Source organism: Labeo rohita, chromosome 11, assembly GCF_022985175.1.
Source record: "Labeo rohita strain BAU-BD-2019 chromosome 11, IGBB_LRoh.1.0, whole genome shotgun sequence".
Taxonomy (NCBI): Eukaryota; Metazoa; Chordata; class Actinopteri; order Cypriniformes; family Cyprinidae; genus Labeo; species Labeo rohita.
In genome coordinates this window covers 8,799,432-8,824,224 of record NC_066879.1, presented here as the reverse complement: position 1 = coordinate 8,824,224, position 24,793 = coordinate 8,799,432, and the positions used below count along the sequence as shown (strand labels likewise).

At 34.9% G+C, this 24,793-nt stretch overlaps 1 protein-coding gene across 1 annotated transcript in view; it reads left to right on the top strand.

Annotated features, from left to right (window-relative positions):
• Positions 1-24,793, top strand: part of pde4cb (phosphodiesterase 4C, cAMP-specific b) — a 97,458-nt gene that overhangs the window by 61,657 nt on the left and 11,008 nt on the right. The window contains 8 exon segments of the mRNA XM_051122713.1: positions 18,019-18,195; positions 18,537-18,573; positions 20,750-20,820; positions 20,950-21,002; positions 21,138-21,250; positions 23,883-23,976; positions 24,093-24,138; positions 24,140-24,263. Of these exon segments, the coding sequence (XP_050978670.1) occupies positions 18,019-18,195; positions 18,537-18,573; positions 20,750-20,820; positions 20,950-21,002; positions 21,138-21,250; positions 23,883-23,976; positions 24,093-24,138; positions 24,140-24,263 (715 nt within the window).

Sequence of the window (24,793 nt, the reverse complement as noted above, 5' to 3'; positions counted from 1 at the left end):
GGAATGCGCCTCCCGATCTACATAAATGCGTCTATGTTCACGCAAATCATTCAGCTTCACCTACAGCAAAAGTGATTATAAGGGTTTTTTTATGAATCTCTGCAATCACCTTTCCTAATAAAGTGATAGTTAGCAAGTTTCGCGGCTAAACACGCTAAATACGGCTAAAGTAAACAGGCTCGTCACTCCACAGAGAGAAGAGAGGGGCGGGAAGAAGGAACAATCCATCAGAATGGGATGAATTTTGAAGTGCTCATTTTGACAAGGTAAAAAAAAGTGTTGTTTTACACTACAATTGTGAATTTTAACCAAAGTACAGTATATTATAAACTTTTCATTAAGACCTTAAAGAATCATATCAACTTGTGGAAAATGGGCGTCTAATGACCCCTTTAAGTATATTCTTTCCATAAGTACTTTTTTTAAAAGTGTGCTAAAGTGTACTTCTTTTTCACAAAAAATGTTTTCTATAAAATGTGTTTGTGCAGTTTCTTTGAAATAAATCTCTCTTGGTTTGATATTTTGTTATCTAATGAAGTGACATTCATACCTTTAGAGTTTGAGATACATGTTCTGGGCCGGACTGTAAATGCACTTGCGTTATGTCTTGCTTGCAGTAAAGAGTTAATATTGAGTCAGTCATCTGGTGGTTCCGCCCTCTCCATGGGCTGTGACTCACTGTTCAGTTGCCAGTCCCACAAACACACATAAACACAGACGCACACACACACACCCGTATGAGGCCAGCATGCTGGTGTAAACTCATATATATGAGTTCAGCTGTCTGAGCTGCCGGAGGGGAGCGAAAGAGAGAGAGACAGGCACTTGGTGACTTTGGAAGTTTGTTTGTTTGTGTGTTAGCCTTGTATAATTTCCAGGCTATAAAAATCAGTTTTATGAGGATTAAAAGGAGTGAATGTGATTCTAAAGTAAAGGATGACGACTAGGCAAATACGAGATGTCTGGGGGAACTCGGTCATGTCAGCGTGGCTCCATGTGTTCATCGCTCTTCTGCCACAGTAACTCAGCGGTGGGAAGCATGTGTTTCAGACTACATGAGAGGAAGAGCTGATTTCTGGAGGGAAACGGCAAAAGGAGCGGGAGACACGGAGGGAAATATGAGTTTGCCAACTGGCTGTGTCTTTCTTCCACCCGCTGACCGCACTTTTAAAGTTCGGAACGTCAATCTTTGCGGGTCCCCATGTGCCGTCAACTGTCCGATTGACATTGTGCAGAAACGCAGGCGGTAATTGATTTTTTATTCTTTTTGCTTGTGTTGGGTATAGAAACAGTTAAGCAGGAATAGCGTTTGGGCATTTTTTTCAGATGTTAAAATGCTTTTTTGCCAGTTCGACAGGACTTAAAATCCAAGCCAAGTAGGCTGGTTGATTTCCTCAAAAAGGGTGACACTGATGCTCTGTGGTGCTGTCAAAATATTTATTTGAGCGATCTGATATGTCAACTACTGGCTCAACCAATAGCGCGCAACATTTGAGTTCCGGAAGTACTTCATTCATTTTCTCCATAGGGAAACTGATTTTTAACAAGAACAGTATCTCTTGTTAGCTCAGAGGTTGTTCATCAATTGTATATGCTTTTGTTGAACACATTTGTTCAGTCGTTTAACAGCGGAGTTCGTGGGGGGAAAAAACTTCATTACCCTTGATGCAGAAAATTCCACCAAATCAGTCACAGCAAGTAAAGTGTGCCAGGAGCTTTTTAGCTCCGCCCTGCTATGGGGCTTGGTGCCCCAAGTTTGAACTTCCAAAATGCAGTTTAAATGCGGATTCAAACGATTCCAAATGTGGTTGTAAACATTCCCAGCCGAGGAAGAAGGGTCTTATCTAGCGAAACGATCGGTTATTTTCATTAAACAATGAATATATAAATAAATACTTTCTCAATACTTTCTATATAAATAATATCTCAAATGTTCGCCTTGACTTGCTCTGCCTGAACTCTGTGTATTCTGGTTCAAAACAGTATTTTCTCCCTCAATTTCAAAAATTATTTTAAAATCATCCTACATCGCTGCAGAAGTTCCGACCCAGTCTTTGCAAAGTGAACATGCAAATAAGATCAAACACCCTTAACAAAAAAGGTAAAACAGCAATATAGGACGATTTTGAAGTTGAGGGAGAACGTGAGATTGGACTTTTTCTGTCATGAACCAGAATAAAACAGAGTTCAGGCATAGTAAGACAAGACAAGCATTTGACATTAAAAAGTATATAAATTGTATTATTTTAATTAAATTAACCAATTGTTTTGCTAGATAAGACCCTTCTTCCTTTGCTGAGATAGTTTACAACCACATTTGGGATCGTTTGAAGCCGCATTTAAACTGCATTTTGGAAGTTCAAACTCGGGGCACCATAGAAGTCCACTATATGGATAAAAATCCTGAAATATTTTCCTCAAAAAACATAATTTCTTTACGACTGAAGAAAGAAAGACATGAACATCTTGGATGACAAGGGGGTGAGTACATCATCTGTAATTTTTTGTTCTGGAAGTGGACTTTAATAGTGGCACTTAACATCTAAATTAATTGGTTTTATTGGAATTAACATTATTGTTTAATACCACTGAAATAACTTAAATATATTTAATTATACCAACAAAACTAGTTTTTACAGGCATAATGCACCCAAAAATGAAAATTCTGTCATTAATTACTCACCCTCATGTTGTTCCAAACCAGACCTTCGTTCATCTTCAGAACACAAATTAAGATATTTTTGATAAGTCAGACAGCTTTCTGACCCACCATAAACAACAAGGTCCTCTCAAGGACCAGAAAGGTAGTAAAGACATTGTTAAAAATAGTCCATGTGACATCAGTAGTTCAACTGTAATGATATGAAGCTACAAGGATACTTTTTGTGTTGAAGAGAAGAAATTGTTGAATAAAGTTGTGATTTTTTTTTTGGTTTTCTTTGTGCACAGAAAGTATTCTCATAGATTCATAACATTACAGTTGAACCACTGATTTCACGTGGACTGTTTTAACGATGTCCTTACTACCTTTCTGGGTCTTGAATGTGTCAGTTGCATTGCTGTCTGTGCAGGGTCAGAAAGCTTAATTTGTGTTCCGAAAATGAACAAAGTCTTACGGGTTTGGAACGACAAGGGTGTGAGTAATTAATGATGGATTTTTGGGTAAACTATGCCTTTAAATTTAGGTAGAAATAGGTCTTACAGTTGGTTACAGTTGCATAGTTACAGTGTTTTTGTGTGTGTGTGCTAGTGTGTGTGTGTGTGTGTGTGTGTGCATATTGCTAAATTCACTGAGCAGTTTATTATGTGAATGACAGCGTAGTTGTATTTCTTGTGTCTGGTGCCAATATATGCCTATTTATTACTTGCTTACTGCCAACACGATCATGACGAACAGTAAAAGTTATGTTTAGTATGTAGTTGCTAATCTGTAGTAGATTCATTTTAGGTCATTTGACATGTCTGATTATGTTGCAGTTTACTTTGTTGTTTTTAGTAGCATTTTAGTAAATATTTTATATGAACACCTTTTTCAAAGATGTTTAAAAGTTTCAAAAGAATTAAGTGCTGCCACTTTCTTTTCAGTTTAGTGGTTCATGGAGACCTGGAAATTATAATTAAATAGATTGAAACTTTTTACAGCAATGCCAAAACGTGGAGCATTTAATTTAAAAATAACGATGCAATAAAAAAGTCAAATCTACCTCAAAATAATAGTATGAAACATCTTTTGAGTTTCATTCAAATACAACACGTGTAGCCTGATTCACAAATAATGACTCTTAATAACCAATGAAATTGGTTCTTTTAACAAATTCAAACTATTAAGTTACCACCTTATGGATTAGCCATATTAATCAGTCTGATTTGCACTGCTTTTTTGTCAATGTTTGTGTAGTGCGACTCATATAAAAACCATATAGTGTTTCTCTCATTGCCCAGTGAGCCACACATGCTGAATACATCAGAGAAATGAGCTTATACTGATGTTCATTCAGGATGTTTGTGTTCGTCATTAGCAGGTCCTGGGAGAGACTCTCATGACAGTGATGGATTGGATCTCACAAAAACATCAAATCATAAAACCATCAGTATGAAATAAATATAGATAAATTAGCTATAAAAGCAATAAATTACACAGAAATTATATTTGTAAATATTCAGCACATTTTACTCAAAATTCACAATGAGGTAATGTGTTTTTTTAACATAATATATACAAAACGTATATGTAAACACTTTTCCTATTTTATTTTATTTTATTTTATTTTATTTTTCCAATTACAGTATTCAGGAGTGGATCTTAGTCCATAATGTTTCTACAGATTTTTTGGTATGAAATATAAGTTATTGCAAGTTTACTATAAAAAAGGCAGTTAAATAAGTCTACACTATCAGAAATGTACTGTACCGTTGTATTTCCTTGATACTGTACTTCCAAGTTATTCTTTGAAGTTCCTTGGATTGTGTAAATACTATGGTTTATTAATATGGTAATCATTCTGCACAGTGGTATACAGTGGCATGGGAAAGTTTGGGAACCCCTTGCAGAATCTGTGAAAATGTGAATAATTTTAACAAAATAAGAGAGATCATACAAAATGCATGTTATGTTTTTATTTAGTACTGTCCTGAGTAAGATATTTTACATAAGTTTACATATAGTCCACAAGACAAAAAATATCTGAAATTATTAAAATAACCCCAAACAAAAGTTTAGGAACCCTTGGTTCTTAATACTCATATGTGGTTACCTGGATGATCTACAACTGTTTTTTTTTTTATTATTATTTGTTTGTTCGTTTGTTTGTTTTGTGATGGTTGTTCATGAGTTAAACTGAGCACTGTTCTTCAGAAAAATCCTCCAGGTCCTGCAGATTCTTCAGTTTCCAGCATCTTTTGCATACTTGAACCCTTTCCAGCAGTGACTGTATGATTTTGAGATCCGTCTTTTCACGCTGAGGACAACTGAGGAACTCAAACACAACTATTAAAAAAAGTTCAAACATTCACTGACGCTCCAGAAGGAAACATGGTGCATTAAGAGCTGGGGGGTGAAAACTTTTGGACAGGATGAAGATGTCCAAATTTTTCTTATTTTGTTGAAATATATATATTTTTCCATTTAGTAGTGCCCTTCAGAAGCAACAGAAAATACTTGCATGTTTCCCGGAAGACAAATTAAGTACAATTTATCTTGATCTTCAAAATCAAAAAGTTTTCACCCCCCTTTTTTTTAATAGTTGTGTTTGAGTCCCTTAATTGTCCTCAGTGTAAAAAGATGGATCTAAAAAACATACAGTCACTACTGGAAAGGGTTCAGATATGCAAAAAAATGCTAGAAAACAGAAGAATCTGCAGCACCTGGAGGATTTGTCTGAAGAACAGTGCTCAGTTTAACAGTTCAGAACAAACAAGGGACTCAACCATCACAAAACAAAAACCACACACAGTAGTAAGATCCAAAGGGGGTTATTTTAATAATTTCAGCTATTTTTTGGTCTTGTGGACTATATGTAAACATCTTTCATGTAAAACATCTTACTCAGGACAGTACTAATTAAAAAATAACATGCATTTTGTATGATCTCTCTTTATTTTGTTAAAGTTATTTACATTTTTACAGATTCTGCAAGGGGTTCCCAAATCAGCCTGCGCTGATGCTGTATGTAATGCAGATATGAAATATGATGCAGTGTGTACAGGCTCATTTCTTTATCTCCACCACATCAACCACGCTGTCTTTATCTCAGAGCAAATTCACATCACTTTCAGGCCTGTGCACAGCAACAAAGTCTGCTGTAATCCGCCTCTCTTAGTGACCTGGAAGAAAGTGTGTGTGTATTTACTGTGTGCACATGAAATATTTCTGAATCTACAATAACAAGTCTTGATTCATCATTAATTTAAAGAAATAGTTCACCCCCAAAAAATATCATTGTTTTTTCCTCACATTGTTCGAACCATGTTCAAGCTGATCATCCGAACTGCTGTTGCCCATACATTGAAAGCATTTAATGACAACAGACTATCAAGCTCCAAAAAAGCACCATAAAAACTGATCCAAGTTTTTTAAGGTTTTCAAACTGGGGTCAAAGCACCCTCATGGGGCTGCAAGGGGATAACCGGTGGAAAAAAAATGCAGGACAGAAACTTAAATTGTTACAATGTTGCATTTTATTTAGATAATCCATACCGAAATGTGTTAAGTCAAATGTGAGTAAAACTGTTATATAAGTAAGGAATCATTTGGAACGGGCCATTGAATTACTAGAAATAAATGCACACCCGAGGCGGTGATGCGGCCACGACGTGACGCGGAGTGGCCGTTACACCTTGGGTGTGCATTATTTTTTTTCTAATATTCAACATACCGGAGTCAATCATTCTGCTTATACTACAGTTACCACACCTCAAATATTGTTCAGATTTTGTATTTCAAAACATTCAGAAGGTTTGTTTCCTTAAAACACTCTTGTGTGTAGGATTAATTTCTTACGCATCTCATCCCACGCCTCTGTTGCTAATTCCAAAATGTCATTTTAGACCTATCAATAGAGGCTTGAGCTGTTGATAGCACACTAATGCAGTTAATAATGAAGTTATTAGACAGACAGAGAAAAAGAGAAAGAGAGAGAGAGATTAACCTCTGTGAATCTGTGCGTCTCTCAACAGTGTTCAGCAACATTTCTACTAATAGCGAAAATTCTGCTCCAACAACATCAGAACCAAAAAAAACAAATCTGCTTCAACAACAGCGCCATTATCACCTCACTAGTGAGAAATGTCATGTAGCTTTTAACTTGCTAAACTATATTACAGATAAAATCGCCAGAGCGGCACTGACAACACATTTCTGAATGCGTGCATGTTTCCATGTGTGTGTCCGTACTGTATGTGTGTGTGTTTGTAAGGGGAGAGTAAGAGAAAGAGAGCATGTGCTCTTCTTATATATTAAAAGTAATTTTGTTGCAAAAACTTGGAAACAATTTGTCGTTTTTATCCTATTGTTTACTATATTTATTTGCTTGGAATTTACGCAACTTACAATTTAAATATCACAGAATTTGTCAAAGTTTGGATGAATTAATCAAAAGTAGGCCACTAAACTAATCACATTGTGATATGGACTAATATTTGTAATTATTAAGCTGCAAAATGACTGTTTAAATATGAATTCAGCGTGTCTGTGTTAATGAACGCAGTTTTGTTTACTACTCGTATAGAGTATGGGAACGTGACGTCAGCAACGTACGGCATTCTGGGACTTTCGGACATGGACACTACAGTCTACACTGAGTAATAGTGGAGGTAGATGTTAAAATTTATATTGTACATTTAAAAACACATTAGAATAGAAAACGCTTGCTGTGACATAAACTGCCATATCTACTGACATGACCGGAGTGGAGAATGGATCTAAAATGAAGCGCAATTTTATGCTTTTCAGCTTGAAAACAACACAATGGCAAAAGCAGCTCAATGAAAATAAATCTGGCTTTGTCGTTTGTATTTATTATTAATTACAGATTCATAATTTCTGATCCACATGAATTTGTATGACTCGTTGCGATCACTGTCATTGTTCATAAAGCAACTCATGTGATTTACTGTTCAACAGCTCTTTGTAAGAAATCGTGTATTTGTTCGATTTAAGTCCAGTAAAACTTACTGCACTTCATCGTATAATGAATTTAGGGTGATATGATATATGATTAAATACATCCGCGTTTACTTTACTAAGGAATATTTATTCATAGATTTGCGCTACGCCACCACCTGCATCATCTTTACACACAGACTAAACTTACTAGAGAATCATGATATAATATACCTTTGTAAATATATGCAATTTAAATTCATGTCTTCATGTCGCACACTTTATTTGAATGGAACATATATGCTGTCTTCGAACTGTAATCAGGGCGGAATATTTCAAGTTCGCAGGGCACTTACTTTTGAATAGAACAGACGTCTAAGATACGCACAAAATGTGCAGAGCGATGGTTCACTTATATGATCAACTGGCTGAGATCGAGCTATGGTGTGTTTATTTTATCTGGCATATATATCAGTGCCACCTAGTTATTAAAAAATGCAAAAGAGAAATGAATTTGGTCCTGTGTGTGGTACAGTAGAAGGCGGCCGTGTGATTTCTGTGAGTGTGTATGTGTCGTGTTCTGGTTACACGGCTCAGTGCTCGAATAAACGCAATGGATTCTAATATTAGTACAATTATTCTAAGCAAGTGCAAGCAGCTCTTAAAAACATTAACGCAAATACAGTCGTTTTTTCCTCTAGTGATTTGTGTTTATTGTCATTGTACGCTATTTAGCGTGTCCTAAAACATGGCAGCAACTACCCAGAATGCAATGCGCAGTGATGTAGATTCCCAAGCTCTATTAATGCGCGCATGACACTTGAGGTGATATTAGCGTCTGCCATCTCACTAAATGAGGACGTAAATACATGAACAACATCTACAGAACTGTTTTGAGAATCACTTCATGAGAATTTTACCATTTCATTTGAGTAAAACTCGTCATATCATACACACAGTACAGCACAGGTATTCACGGCAACCCGTCAAAATAAAAGTTCGGTTTAACGTGAAGACATTACGGCAGAAATACATTACTATTGTTCAGCAAAATGTACATACATACATACATACATACATACATACTACTACTACTACAATGATAAAACCTTATTTTTAAAGAAGTAATCATATATTTCTTTAACATTTTGATTGTAATAGTAAATCCCCTTTATTTGCCAAAAATATGTATTTTTTAAATTTCATTAATTAAAAGATAAATTAAATTAATGCTTTATGCCTTCATTTGATAACCAGAAAAATGCAAATACACAAAACAGAATTTCTGAGAAAAAATAAACATCTCACAAGGCTATTGTAAAAATAAATTAAACTTGTTTTATGCATTGAAATAATCAGACATGGTAGAACACTGAATTTGGTAACAATAAAACATAAGGTGGGCAAAAATAGAACATTTCATAGGGCCCTAAACATGTACTTTTTGTTACATTTTAACAATTAACGGATGTTAAATTGTTTGCATTTTAATTTTTCTAATTAATTAGACATGCTTTGATTAATAAAATTGAATTTAACTTTTAAAAAGGAGTACAGAAAGATTAAACGAAAAGGAAAATTAAAACTGAAAAAGATGTAATTTGGAAAAAAAAATGAAACGGATTTTGGGAAAAAATTAAACGGATTTCATAGGGCCCTACTTTTGAAATGACTGAAATGGACTTCTAATGTAGCCTTCCTGGAACAACTTTAGCAGTGCGTTTCCCTAAAAATAATTGCACACCTTAGAACATTCATCAACCAATCATATTCAAGCGTTCAACAGCCCTGTAGTATAAAAGAATCTATATTACACACACACACATATTTATAGGTTTCGACAGGACAACATTCTTTTTGTGTACCTGTTTCAGAGAAGAGCAATTAGACAACATTTTAAGATGGCATTGTTTGTTTTTCAACTACAATAACTAGTGTGCTCATCCTCAGAATCAAACACTGCTGCTATTTATGCAGTGCATTTCCTGTTATGAATTATGATACAATTTGGTTTGCTGGTTTATTGTGTCAGATTCACCTCGTTCAGGCAATGTCAGATTAATTTGGTGCAGATCCGAGCATGATTGCCATGTTCATGTCTAAACGAACCAAAATAAGGGAGAAAATGTGATGGAATCCCAAAACAAATACAAATGAGCCCTTATTATCTCCTTTAAGTGTTATTTTAGTATGGTTAGGGTACTGTTATGGTTTAAATTCATATTTTAAATCAGTTTTTATTTTTATATTTTGTTTTCATTGTAAATTTAAAGTTGTAGTAATTGTGTGTGTTTTTGTCATTTTTAGTAGTTTTAGTAGTATAGTTCTTATTCATTTTTATTAGTTATTTTAGTACTGTGGCTGCGTGATAAATTGTATTTTAATCGTGATGATGATTTCTGCTTCTCTTGATTTTAAGAGAGAAATCATAAGCATAACCGTCTACTACATTTGCCTGCTGGCTGTTTATCCTGGAAACGTTCGTTTTTATCTTGCATTGGTAATCTCCGTAAGCTTTCATAGTTGCGGTTTCATTGTTGCACCAGATTTCAAAAGTGTAAATCCCCAGTAATTTTTTTTTTCATACATACAATCACACATTTACCAATCACATTACTGTATGTTGAAAAAGCCAGATCTTTTGTTCAAAAATGATGTTCATATCACATACAACCCTGGTATTTAGCTGTCCAGTTTTGTAAAGCTGCTTATTCTACTCTTTTGCCTTCAGTTAGATTAGGTTATCAAGACACTTGTGATATAACTTGTTCTATTTGTGTCTGAAAAACCATTGTCAACTAAGTTACCCACTAGAAAACCCCCCTCAAAAAGGAATGGCTTGTCCCATTGTTGCATAATTTGCACAGTATGATGATATTTCCTCTAGAAGCACATGGACAAAACACTAGAAGTTATGTTCTCTCTCTTTTTCCTCTAATATTGGTTAAACTAGCAAACCAGTGTCAAGTGTGGATTAATTGACTCTCAACAGTGTTACACAAGTATTATTGCTGCCGATTTTAATAAGACATTTAAACTAAAACTTATCTTTTGTTTATGAAAATATATTCTAAACAAATCATACGCTCAGTAGTTCTAGGCTTCCATGTTGAGTATAGGCCCAAAACACTAAGAGTGTTAACTAAGTTACCTGTCAACTGTGTTACCCAATAAAGGTAGTAACATGGTGGACAGTAGCAAACATAGATGGTATTTCATGCACATATTCCTACAGATCACCTTTATTTATATGGAACTTCATGCAATTACAAACATTTTTTTTTTAACCATTATCCAAAATTGAAATTTTATTCAACTATAACCCAACAACTAACCCAGGTTTACACAGATTTACACTTACATTATGGAGAGAATTTAAAATTAAGTTTTTAAAATAAGAATTTAAAATAGTTCCTTTATCTACTTCTGTGGCCCGATTGAGAGAAACAGGCAACTGGCTGCAGTTTTTTTGTTTGTTTTGGGGTGATTATTACCTAATTTGAGCAGGAAGTGGCTGCGGCCATGCTTGAATTACTCATTTATTGGAACATTTAGATTTAAGCCACATCTGCACCTCTAATCGGGGTTCATCCATCTCCGCAGAGCTGTGCTGAGCCCATCATGCGTTGAGTCTTTATGACTGGCCACTGTGCACTTTAATTGGCTCTTCTCAGTAAGCGATGCGTCCTGTCCTGTCACGATCGAAGCAATGTTCCATATAAAGACCGATTCCTAATCAGCGCCAGCAGAGACACTAGAGTCAGAGCTCTGGAATACAGCTGGTGTTCAGGTGAACGAGGGAGAAGAACTGTCCTTTATTACTGCAGACCTCTCATCGTGCTCTTCACACCAAGAGCTTATTGATCCCATCATCCCAGATCCCTCTCATAACATGAGCTCCTGGTGGGATTGGCGTCCTGTCTGTCTAAAGTGCCTCATGTTTGCCTGTTCAGAGTCACACATGAGCAGGAACAAAAACACAATAATGACTTGGAAAGTGTTTGAAATCATCCACTGCAGAACCAGTGAGGTTACGTTCATTCTAAGTTAATACATTTTAAAATGTAATAGCCTAGACAGGGTTGGGCAAAATTCAGAATTTTGGAATTAACTTTTTTTCTGGCAATGATGACATTTTTTTCTAATTTAAACTGCAATTCCTGTGATGCAAAGCTGAATTTTCAGCATCATTACTCCTTCAGTGTCACATGTACGCTGTAAAAAATAAAAAAATACAATTTGTTGAGTCAGCTTAAAATAATTTGTTACCCTTCTGCCTTAAAATTTTAAGTTGAGTCAACTAAAATAAGTTTAGTCAACTTGAAATGTTAAGTTGTACGAAGTAACAACTTAGATATTTGTGTTTGTTAAACTTAACAGATGGGTAAGTAACCCAGCTGCCTTAAAATTTTAAGTTGATTCAACTCAAATATTTAAGTTGTCACTTAGTATAATTTAACATTTCGAGTTGAATAAACTTCTGAAAGTTGACTGAACTTAAAATTTTAAGGCAGTGAGGTTACAAATTATTTTAAGTTGACTCAACAAATTGTTTTTTTACGGTGTAGGGCTATTATTTTGGTAATCGAGTATCGGTCAATTATTCTGACGATTAATCAGATAATCTGGTATTTTTATATATAAAAATTCACACATTCATGTATGTATTTAAGGAATACATGTAAAATATATTTTTATATAGTATAAATCATATTTAAATATAAATACATATACACGTAAATATTTATTAAATATATACATGTACATTACTGTATTTATATATGCATATAAATATACACAGCACATGCACATATATTATGTAAACAAACTTATTTTGGATGCGATTAATTGTGATTAATTGATTTGACAGCATTAATTTACAGTAAAAAAAAATCATTAAATATTAATAAAAACAAATATTTAAAAAATTTTCATTCAGTTTGAAATTCAAATTTGAGCTACAATTCCACATCCTGCTTGCTACATTCGAATTCAGGAACTGGATTTAAATTTGTGCACATCCTTAGTAAACTAAATGTGTTAGGATTCACAACTAATGACGTCAACGGTGAGTGTTGAATTATGAAACATGCACTTCCCTGGAATTACTCAATTGATGACGACTTGGATAAGTGAGAATTATCTCTACATATTGCTTCATTTTACGTGCTTCCACGTACAATATTTGTATAGGCGGTTTGGTTTATACCTTGAGTAAACAATGTGTACAAACATTGTACTAGCGACTGTGTACTAATCATTCTCACTAAGCTAATCTATCCTGATGATACTAATAATGTATTACATGTAAATCTGCCTGTACTTTAAAACCAAAATAAATACAAATTTAAACCCAAGATTTTTGTATATATAAAGATTCTATGTAGGATAAAACAATGGCAGTTTATATCACAATTTATACGTATATTTATAATATATTTATATTATACTTCTAATGTAAAGTACATTAAAAATAAAATAAAATAATGAGGAAGAACTAGTGGAATTTGGGGGTAATACCCCTAAAAATAGGCTTTATTTTTTATTTTTTGGAAAATGCAGTTTCTTAATTTTTTCTGTAAAGCGTGTCTGATCCTGAAGATGTCTGACGTGCGTTGCTGTGGTATTCTACAAATCTGTCAGCTTTACTAGCATGCTGCGACTTGTCTGTTGGCAAAGAGCAGTTATGTGTGTGTGTCTGCAGTCAGAAAGAAAGAGGACTGGATATGTTTATGTAAAAACACTATATTAAGCTTACGCGTTTACAGATTTTAGTGTCTGGGTTTGAATAATTCAAGGTCTTTAAAAGAAATATCGAATCAAATTTTAAATCAATGATAAAAAATACATCTTTTTATTCTTCAGGAAATATTTATATGGTAAGATTGTCATTGGATTTGTGTCCAAGGTTTTTACTATAAGTCTTGAGAGTTAGAATGGCAATCTGCTTGCGAACGCGACCAAGATCTGCTGAGAAGCACGTACTGTGGTAAGTTGACTGTTGACATTTGCCACATTATACAAACTCCAGCATTTTGTCAGACTGCTCTTCAGAGCTCGTATTTTGTACTTTGCTCTTCCCTCTCTGTGGAAATATATAGATTTTGCTACACCGTACTGAATTCTGAGAATGAAAAACGGCCTGAAGGCTGTAATTGTACTATATTCTGACATTGTCCTCAGTATTTTATGTGCTATTATAAATCTTTCCTCCCCAAAACCATATAAATCATTTACCTGCTTTTCATGACACTGGCTGTTTCTCTGATAACATATGCATGTTGACAAGACATAGTGTATATTTGATACCTGCATGTTTTAGTCTGGAAAAATAGTGCATTTTAGAGCATTTTCCATGATACTACAAAAAAAAAAAAATTGTTGTTTTTTTAGTATGTTGTTGAGACAGTGAGAGATTAGAATGTATGGCAATCTATAATGCATTTTATATGTATTAGATGTTTGTACACAATAATATATACTAAATTATTTCCAGACATCTTGAATTTATCTTGTGTTTAGAGGAAAGATTTGCACAGTTCTACTGAGTAATGGACTTTTACTCTAATGACTCTAATGTAATTTCTTAAAATAGTTGATTTACTGGATTATGGCTGGAAATACAGACTAGAATTTTCACAGTGATCTTGCTGGTGATAAAATTTAGTAGTGACTTTATTATCAAAATTATTTTAATGTGAGATTATTTGAATAGCATAGTTTAAACTTTACTATCAATGGCGTTCAAGTTAATAAATTAAAAAAATAATAAAAATCCAGAATTCCAGAATCAGTTCATATTGCCACATTCAGTAATTGATTCATATAGAGTTTGCACCTGATTCAATTTGCCTCACAATTCTGATTCAGAGGTTGTATCTAATTTAGTTTGCGTCATAATTCTGATTCAGAGTTTGCATCTGATTCAGTTTGCGTTATAATTTTGATTCAAGAGTTTGCATCTGATTCAGTTTGCGTCATAATTCTGTTTCAAGAGTTTGCATCTGATTCAGTTTGCATCATAATTCTGATTCAAGAGTTTGCATCTGATTTAGTTTGCATAATAATTCTGTTTCGAGTTTGCATCTGATTCAGTTTGTGTCGTAATTCTGATTCATGAGTTTGCATCTGATTCAGTTTGTGTTATAATTCTGATTCAGAAGTTTACATCTGATTCAGAGTTTGCACCATAATTCTGATTCAGTCAATTGCATCTGATTCAGAGTTTGCATCGTAATTCTGATTCAGAGTTGCATCTGATTCAGATTCAAGAGTTTGCATCTGATTCAGAGTTTGCAACATAATTCTGATTCAGAGTTTGCATCTAATTCAGAGTTTGCATCGTAATTCTGATTCAGAGTTTGCATCTGATTCAGAGTTTGCCACATAATTCTGATTTAGAATTTGCATCTAATTCAGAGTTTGCATCGTAATTCTGATTCAAAGTTTGCATCTATTTCAGAGTTTGCATCGTAATTCTGATTCAGAGTTTGCATCATAATTCTGATTCAGTCAACTGCATCTGATTCAGAGTTTGTCATAATTTTAATTCAAGAGTTTACATCTGATTCAAAGTTTGCATGATAATTCTTATTCAAGAGTTTGCATCTGATTCAGAGTTTGCAACATAATTCTGATTCAGAGTTTGCATCGAATTCAGATTTGCATCTTATTCTGATTCAGAGTTTGCATCTGATTCAGAGTTTGTGTCATAATTCTGATTTAGAAGTTTGCAACATAATTTTGATTCAAGTGTTTGCATCTAATTCAGAGTTTGCATCTAATTCAGAGTTTAAGTCATAATTCTGATTCAGAGTTTGCATCGCAATTATGTTCAGAGTTTGCATCTGATTCAGAGTTTGCAACATTATTCTGATTCAGAGTTTGCATCATAATTCTGATTAAAGTGTTTGCATGTGATTCCGAGTTTGCATCATAATTCTGATTAAAGCGTTTGCATCTGATTCAGAGTTTGTGTCATAATTCTGATTCAAGAGTTTAGATATGATTCACAGTTTGCATCCTAATTCTGATTCAGAGTTTGCATTTATTATTAATATTAGTAGTAGTAATGTATATGCATGAAAATTATTAGTAACATTTTCATTCTATTAATTTAGTTGTTAAACAGTAGAGATCACCCTATAAACTAGATATTTACTGAATTTAATTCCTTTACACTGTAAAATGTGATAACCAAGCAACTGTTACCTTAAATAACTGTCTATTTATTTATATATTTATCTATTGTATTTGTATTCTATCTACTTTTTATTTAGCTGTTTATTCCATAGTCTGTCTGAATACTGGATTCTGATTGGCTGGCAGGTATGCAGTAAAACTGTTTAATGCACAGGTAGTTCCAAGTCAGTTTAATCACCTTTTTTATATTAATGCGCTGCTGTAACTGATGCACGCTAACCAACACATATCACTCGCACACAAACACACACACACACACAGAGAAAGAGAGAGAGAGAGAGAGAGGTCGGAGATCACAGATTGCACTGTGCACACACAAACTTGTTGTCAACGCTTCATTTTGACCCATTTGGTCAAATATTGCGCTGCAAAGAGCAATACTAGTTTTAACTTGTCTATAACTTGGCAAATGAATAAGTGGGATAATCAACGGTTTTGCGTTGGGTGGTTCTTTGTCTCCGTGTTGTAGATTTAAAATCCTCTAATGCATGGCAAAGTATATATATATATATATATATATATATATATATATATAATTGTAATTTAGATGTTACAATCCTAGGTTACCAGTTATATTGATTAAGTATCAATCTAAATACTTAATTTAACTTAATAAATGTATACCAACATAACTAGCTTTTATGGGTTAAATCAGGTATATATACATATTGAAGAAACACTGGCCAGCTTTCTGGAGAATGTAAGTGTTTTTTGTTTTCTCAAGGGTCATCTGAACAGGAACCACCCAAGCCAGCACTTTATGAACTGTCTTGCATTTTGTTTTTTCCTGTGACACGTTTTTTCATCTCTGTCCCACGTCTCTAAAGTGCCAAGGTCAGGCTACGGCACCCATGAGGACAAATGTATGCAGCCTGTTTTTCACTCTACAAAAAAGAAAGAATGGGGCTGTGTTTGGCCTTTATTTTCAAAGAAGCTCCCTGTTGTTTCACGGACAGTGATCTGTAATGATAACATCTGTGTCTCAGAGGCAATGCACCACTTCTCATAAATGCTTTTGTGTAGCCCAGCTGCTTAGAGTCTATCCAAAACATTAAGAGGAAAGTTAAGATAAAACCTTGGATTCATCTTGAAATCTCAATGTGAATTTTTGTCACATTGCTCTTTACCGAAATGTTTTAAAGTTCCTTTAACAAAGATTCAGAACTAGCTCTATTCTGTCTTATCACGATCCAGTTACTTTTCGATTATGATGAACTTGGTGGTGAGTAAATGATGACAAAATTGCAATTTTTGGGTGAACAATCCCTTTAAACCAATGAGCAATTGTAAAAATACCACTACTTATTATGAGGAGTGCTGAGTAACAGGATTTTTTCTTTACAGCATGAGAATGTGTTGATATTTCTGAGTGGAGAGAAACAACACTTTACCTGAGAAACTAAAAATAGACCCTCAGCCGCTGAACCTTCACCACAGATATAAATAAACCAAAAGCTCACTTTCTCTTCAAGTTAGTCTGAATTAGAGCAGAGAGTCCTTGAATTCAGACCTACTGTGTCTCCTCTTTTTAAGTTAACAGTGTGTGGGCCAGAGGTCTTCTTCATTCACTGAAAATTATGAATGAAACTAGAGCTGTATGATAAATCATTTTTAATAATGTTCATGATATTTGCTTATTAGTTATTTATCCTGAAAACATTTCATTTTAATTTGGGATTTGCCTTATTTTACATGTAAAACTTCACAAGGTTGGTTGCGGTTGCCAAATTTCAAGAGTTGAAATCCCCCAAATGGAGCTATTTTCATGAATCAGTTCATACACACTCTTTCTACATTATGGAAAAAGGACTGATGAGCTGAAAACACCAGCAAACATCAAACCAGCAAACAAGTTCAAGTTTGGCAATCTTTGTTGAGAAATTCGACTCAAATAAATACAGCCAATCCTTTTTCTTTCACATGGTTGTTTGCGGCTAAAAAAAAAAAGAAGAAAATCTGTGAGCAATACATGAAACTCATTTAGAATATATAAAAACTAACATGCACTCTTTCTGTCCTCTGCTGCTGGGTAATCACAGACTGAACATTAAAAATATCACATGTGCTTGCAGTTGCAACAATGGCAGTGTCTAAAATGTACAGTATGCTGCAATTTTTAGCATTCCTTTAATCAGACGTTTGGCATTTTCTTCTTTTTGGTTGTCAAAATGTTTCCCCAGATAACTAACTTCCTGTCACCTGTCTTTCTGTTGCAGTTTCGATGTGGAAAATGGGTTGTCGATCGGGCGCAGTCCGTTGGACCCCAGTCCAAGCTCGGGTCTGGTCCTCCAGGCCAACAGCCAGAGGCGAGAGTCTTTTCTTTACCGCTCGGACTCGGATTTCGACCTCTCGCCCAAGACGATGTCCAGAAACTCCTCGACCACCAGCGAGCTGTGAGCTTTCACCATACACTAAAGCAAAATATGTCATAGTATTCTGTCACTGGACTGGTTCAACTTTTTTTCTGATTTCCCACTTAGTTAGCATGTAGCTCTTGAAAGCAGTACATTTATTTTGACCTTTCTACTTAGTTAGGAATTATTTAGTCTGTGATTGGAGGGGAAGGGGTTAAAATCTTTAGGAAAAGGATTTGTGATATCAACCAAAGAGTCAGTTTAAAAATATTACATATGCACATATTACAATAAGACAATGAAATTGCTATAAGTAAATTCAATATTGATTTCTTGCTAAATTAGTAGATTTATCATAACTGTTGACTTCTCTTTTGCAGTCATGGGGAGGACATGATTGTAACGCCATTTGCTCAGGTCAGTTGGTTATTATTTAGGTAAATATACAATATCTACAGTATTGTATATATGTCTTCTAGCTATATATGTGACCTTGGACCACAAAACCAGTCATAAGGGTTCATTTTTTGAAATTGAGATTTATATATTATCTGAAAGCAGAATAAATAAGCTTTTCATTGATGTATGGTTTGTTAGGACAGGACAATATTTGTCGAGATACATCTATCTGAAAGTCTGGAATCTGCGGGTGCAAAAAAATCAAAATACACTGACCAAAATTATAAACGCAACACTTTTGTTTTTGCCCCCATTTTTCGTGAGCTGAACTCAAAGATCTAAGATTTTTCTATGCTCACAAATCTGTCTTAATCTATGTTAGTGAGCATTTCTCCTTTGAGATAATCCCTCCATCTCACAGGTGTGTCTTATCAAGATGCTGATTAGACAGCATGCTCATTGCACAGGTGGCCACAATAAAAGGCCACTCTAAAATGTGCAGTTTTACTGTATTGAGGGGGGTCTGAGGGGTCAGTATCTGGTGTGACCACCATTTGCCTCACGCAGTGCAACACATCTCCTTCGCATAGAGTTAATCAGGTTGTTGATTGTGGCCTGTGGAATGTTGGTCCGCTCCTCTTCAATGGCTGTGCAAAGTTGCTGGATATTGTCAAGAACTGGAATGCGTTGTCATATACGCCGATCCAGAGCATCCCAAACCTGCTCAATGGGTATGAGTATGCTGGCCATGCAAGAACTAGGATGTTTTCAGTTTCCAGGAATTGTGTACAGATCCTTGCAACATGGGGCCATGCATTATCATGCTGCAACATGAGGTGATGGTCGTGGATGAATGGCACAACAATGGGCCTCAGTATCTCGTCACGGTATCTCAAATGCACCTGTGTTCATTGTCCATAACATACGCCTGCCCATACCATAACCCCACTGCCACCATGGGCCACTCGATCCACAGCGTTGACATCAGCAAACCGCTCACCCACACGACGCCATACACGCTGTCTGCCATCTGCCCTGTACAGTGAAAACTGGGATTCATCTATGAGGAGTACACCCCTCCAAAGTGCCAGACGCCATCGAATGTGAGCACTCAAGTCAGTTACGACGATGAACTGCAGTCAGGTCAAGACCCCGATGAGGACGATGAGCATGCAGATGAGCTTTCCTGAGACGGTTTCTGACAGTTTGTGCAGAAATTCTTTGGTTATGGAAACCGATTGTTGCAGCAGCTGTCCGGGTGGCTGGTCTCAGACGATCTTGGAGGTGAAGATGCTGGATGTGGAGGTCCTGGGCTGGTGTGGTTACACATGGTGTGCGGTTGTGAGGCCGGTTGGATGTACTGCCAAATTCTCTGAAACGCCTTTGGAGACGACTTATGGTAGAGAAATGAACATTCAATTCACGTGCAACAGCTCTGGTGGACATTCCTGCAGTCATCATGCTAATTGCACACTCCCTCAAAGCTTGCGACATCTGTGGCATTGTGCTGTGTGATAAAACTCCACATTTTAGAGTGGCCTTTTATTGTGGCCAGCCTAAGGCACACCTGTGCAATAATCATGCTGTCTAATCAGCATCTTGATATGCCACACCTGTGAGGTGGATGGATCATTTCGGCAAAGGAGAAGTGCTCACTAACACAGATTTAGACAGATTTGTGAACAATATTTGAGAGAAATAGGCCTTTTGTGTACATAGAAAACAAAAGTGTTGCGTTTATAATTTTGGTCAGCGTATTTAGAAAATTGCCTTTAAAGTTGTCCAGTTGAAGTTCTTAGTAAGGCATATTACTAATCAAAAATTAATTTTTAAAAGATTTACAGTAGGAAATTTACAAAATATCTTTACTTAATATCCTAATGATTTTTGGCATATGTGGGAGCATATATTAATGAGGGATTCATTCAGACGATTCATTCAATGGCTAATTCATTCAGAAACAAATCAAGTGAATGTCCTTATAAATTACTCACTGAATTATTGGGTTACTCGATTTGTTCAAAAATGTGGATTCATTCAGTAACAAAACAATGTTGCGTGTTGCTCAGAAAGACATAACAGTTCAGCTGTGGCTTTATTTGGAACAGACCTATCATGCCTAAAATTTAACACAATATTAACTCATTGTTTATTGTGGCTCTGCACTGTGTGTGTTTGTGTGTGTGTACTGTAGGTTCTTGCCAGTCTGCGTACAGTGAGGGGTAACGTTGCAGCTTTAACCCACGTGCAAGATCGAAGCAACAAGTAAGTCTGTAGCCAAAACACCTTCAGATAGTCAGTGAATGGAAGGATTAAGAAAAAAGAAAAAGAAAGAAAGAAAAAGATTTATAACAGTTGTCAGATGAAGTCTGTTTAATCTTTTTTTCTTTATAGTAGGAGACTGTCAGGCGCTAACCTTCAGTCTGCATGTAAACCAAGCCTGTCTGGTGAGTGTATAGATGAGGACTGTTTCTTACTGTATACCTCAGCTAAATGTTTACCTCAGCTAAAAGGTGTGAACATCTGAATAGTCACCACTAACAGATTATAGATATTCTGACATCTGAGTTTGTTTTTTGCAGATGAGTCATATCAGAAACTCGCCGTCGAGACTCTCGAAGAGCTGGATTGGTGTTTGGACCAGCTAGAGACCCTGCAAACACGTCACTCCGTCAGTGAAATGGCCTCCAATAAGGTATTTAAAGCAATATTTCAGTCAAAAGTGAACATTGGAATCAATCACCTTAAAACAAGTGGCTGTACAGTACTATATTAGTACACAGCTTTAGCTCACAAGCCATTTGTGATGCAGATTTTGTCATAAAGTATGTAGTTCAAACAGCTTTTCATATGACCATTTCAAAGCTGTTGTTAACTAAAACTATTAAAAATCTTTTTTGTTCATTGCAATAGAGTTTAAATTAAGTAAAATACAAATATTAGATGAAAAACTTAAATGAAAATTGGAAATGTTGTGTTCACAACAAACTGAAATAAAATGTTTACGCTGAAGTAATAAATTATTGTAAAAAAATAAGCAAGAATTATTTAAAAAATAATAAAAATGAAAATTAATAAATTAATAAAACTAAAATTGAAAATATAAAATCAAAAATATTAATACATAAATAATACTAAAATAAAACTGCACACAGAGCTATTGTATGACTTTAGAAGACAATTGAATAAGTCATATGAACTACTTTTATGATGCTTCTAGTAATATAATTTATTGGATTAAATTGATCATTAATAAGTTTTAGGGTACACAGAAGTAGTACATTTTGATTCTATGTTAATAACAATATTTGAGTAACTTGTAACTCAGTATTTGAATTCAATTCCTGTTTGATCCTGTGCATGTTCCACACCCAGAGTTATGCATAAAGATAGCAACAATGCAAAACAATACCAGCATATTTTAATACAATACTGAAGAGAAACTTTGACGTAAGCCATGCTAGCATAGTGGATTCACTTATATTACAATACATGAGACATACTGCAGTACAGTATGGTCTTATTTGACTGAATTTATGTTTCTCGTCTGCTCATGCAGTTTGTTTGTTTTTTTCTAAATACAAAACTGTTTGGGTCTTTTATTGCAATGCTCCATATTTGGTTTATGTGTTAATCAGAGTTGTAAATAATTTTGCTGATGCATGATTACATAACCCCGACATTGGGGTTGTGAGTGTTTCCTCACACAGCTTTTGCTATGGACTCAGTTACCATGGTAACCCAGTAATAGTGTGATGATAGTGAACATGCTCTAGAGCTCTAATGACTGATCACTTGCAGTGTTATATCACTCATTTTCTGCATCAACTGTATATATGAAGATTTCAGATGCAAAACCAGCTAAAAGCCATCTCAGTCAAAAATGAGATGATACTGAGTGATACACATGATACACATATTATACGTCCATCAAATATTTTACTTCAAACTCGCTAAATTCCAGCCTCAGCAAAATCAGAAGTACCAGTACTTATATAGAAACTTATACAAAGTAGCCAGAAAGTAAAGCTAGTTTTAAAGTATTTCGTCAGATGGATTTAGAGGCTTTTGCATCTGAACTCTTCATATATACAGTTTAGGAACCCGTTACAGAATCTGTGAAAATGTTAATATTTTTAACAAAATAAGAGAGATCATACAAAATGCATGTTCTTTTTTATTTAGTACCTGTGTAATATATTTTACATAAAAGATGTTTAGTCCACAAGATCGAAAAATAGCTAAAATTATTAAAATAAGCCCCTTCAAAAGTTTGGGAACCCTTGGTTGTTTATACTATGTATGGTTACCTGGATGATCTACAGCTGTTTTTGTTTTGTGATTGTTGTTTGTGAGTCCCTTGTTTGTTCTGAACAGTTAAACTGAGCACTGTTCTTCAGAAAAATCCTCCAGGTCCTGCAGGTTGTTTAGTTTTCCAGCATCTTTTGCATATTTGAACCCTTTCCAGCAGTGACTGTGTGATTTTGAGATCCATCTTTTCACACTGAGGACAACTGAGGGACTCAAACACAACTATTACAAAAAGTCCAAACATTCACTGATGCTCTGGGTGGAAGCACGATGCATTAAGAGCTGGGGGGTGAAAACTTTTGAACAGGATGAAGATGTCCAAATTTTTCTTTTTTTTGTTTTGAAGTATCATTTTTTTCTATTTAGTACTGCTCTTCAGAAGCAACAGAAAATACTTGCATGTTTCCCGGAAGACTAATTAGTACAATTTACTTTGATCTTCAAATTCAAAAAGTTTTCACCCCCCGGCTCTTAATGCATCGTGTTTCCTTTTGTTATTTTAATAATTTCAGCTATTTTTTTGGTCTTGTGGACTACATGTAAACATCTTTAATGTAAAATATCTTACTCAGGACAGTACTAAATAAAAAATAACATGCATTTTGTATGATCTCTCGTATTTTGTTAAAATTATTCACATTTTTACAGATTCTGCAAGGGGTTCCTAAACTTTTGTGTAAAACTGTATGTATCATTTGGTGCTCTCCCTGTGACTCTGATAGGTGGAATTTTTGCACAGCATCATGGGTAATGCAGTTTTTCACCACAAATTCCTATATTACACATAATTCTTTTAAAAAACTATTGAACAGATAGGTTCAACAAAAGCACATACAAACGAACAATTAACAACCTCGAAGCTCACAACATATCTGTCTTTGATGTTTTATCAGTTATTGTTAAAAATCAATTTTCCTATGGAGAAAATGAATGGAGTTTTTACTTCTGGAACTTGACTGCTGCGAATATAACGTTTTACTGTTTTTATTAATTTTTATTTGTTGTATTATTTTTAGTTTAAAAGAATGCTCAATAGGGAATTAACTCAGCTGTCAGAGACCAGCCGGTCAGGAAACCAAGTGTCGGAGTTCATAGCAAACACAATTTTACGTAAGTTACTTTTTCATTTAAATATATTTTCAGTAATTTTCCTCTGTTTTCCCATGCTGTGTCTCTCTTTCAATTTAGCACAAGGATTTTCAATCAGGATTTTGTTTTTGTTGCAGAAAAACAGCATGATGTGGAGATCTTGTCACCAGCATCTAAAGAGGAGAAAAAAACGCCGTCCGATGTCTCAGATAAGTGGAGTGAGAAAACTGAGCCCTAGTCCTAGTCTCCCTCCAACATGCATCCCTCGATTTGGTGTCAACACACAACATGAGAACCTCCTGGCCAAGGTGACCCTTCATTTTTACTCTTTGTTGGTTCTACTGTACATCAGAATTGAGACATTTAAACAAAAAATCGTGATTACCCTTTACCAAATCACAATTACCTTAAGGTCTTTGAAAGTGATCTTTACTGATAAGTAAACTTGATAAGTAATTTTTTTTTTTTTTGTATTTAGATTTTTTTATTTAGTTTAGTTGTTTTGTTTTGTTTTTTTCTTATTTTAACGCTTGTTTTGCGATATTTTAAATCATCTTGAGGCCCCCTTGGAAGCCTTCTAAGACCCCTAGTTTTTATTTTAAAAATGAGTATTATTAGGTACATTATTAAAATAATTATTGTAAATATTTAAAGGGGACATCGGATGCCCACTTTCCACAACTTGGTATGATTCTTTAGGGTCTACATGAAAAGTCTATAACATACTTTGGTTAAAATATCTCAATGGTATTGTAAAACAACACTTTTTCAAACTTTTTACCTTGTCAAAAACAGTTATGTGTCTCGTGTTCTACGAAAGCTGTGTTTGGAGGAAGGG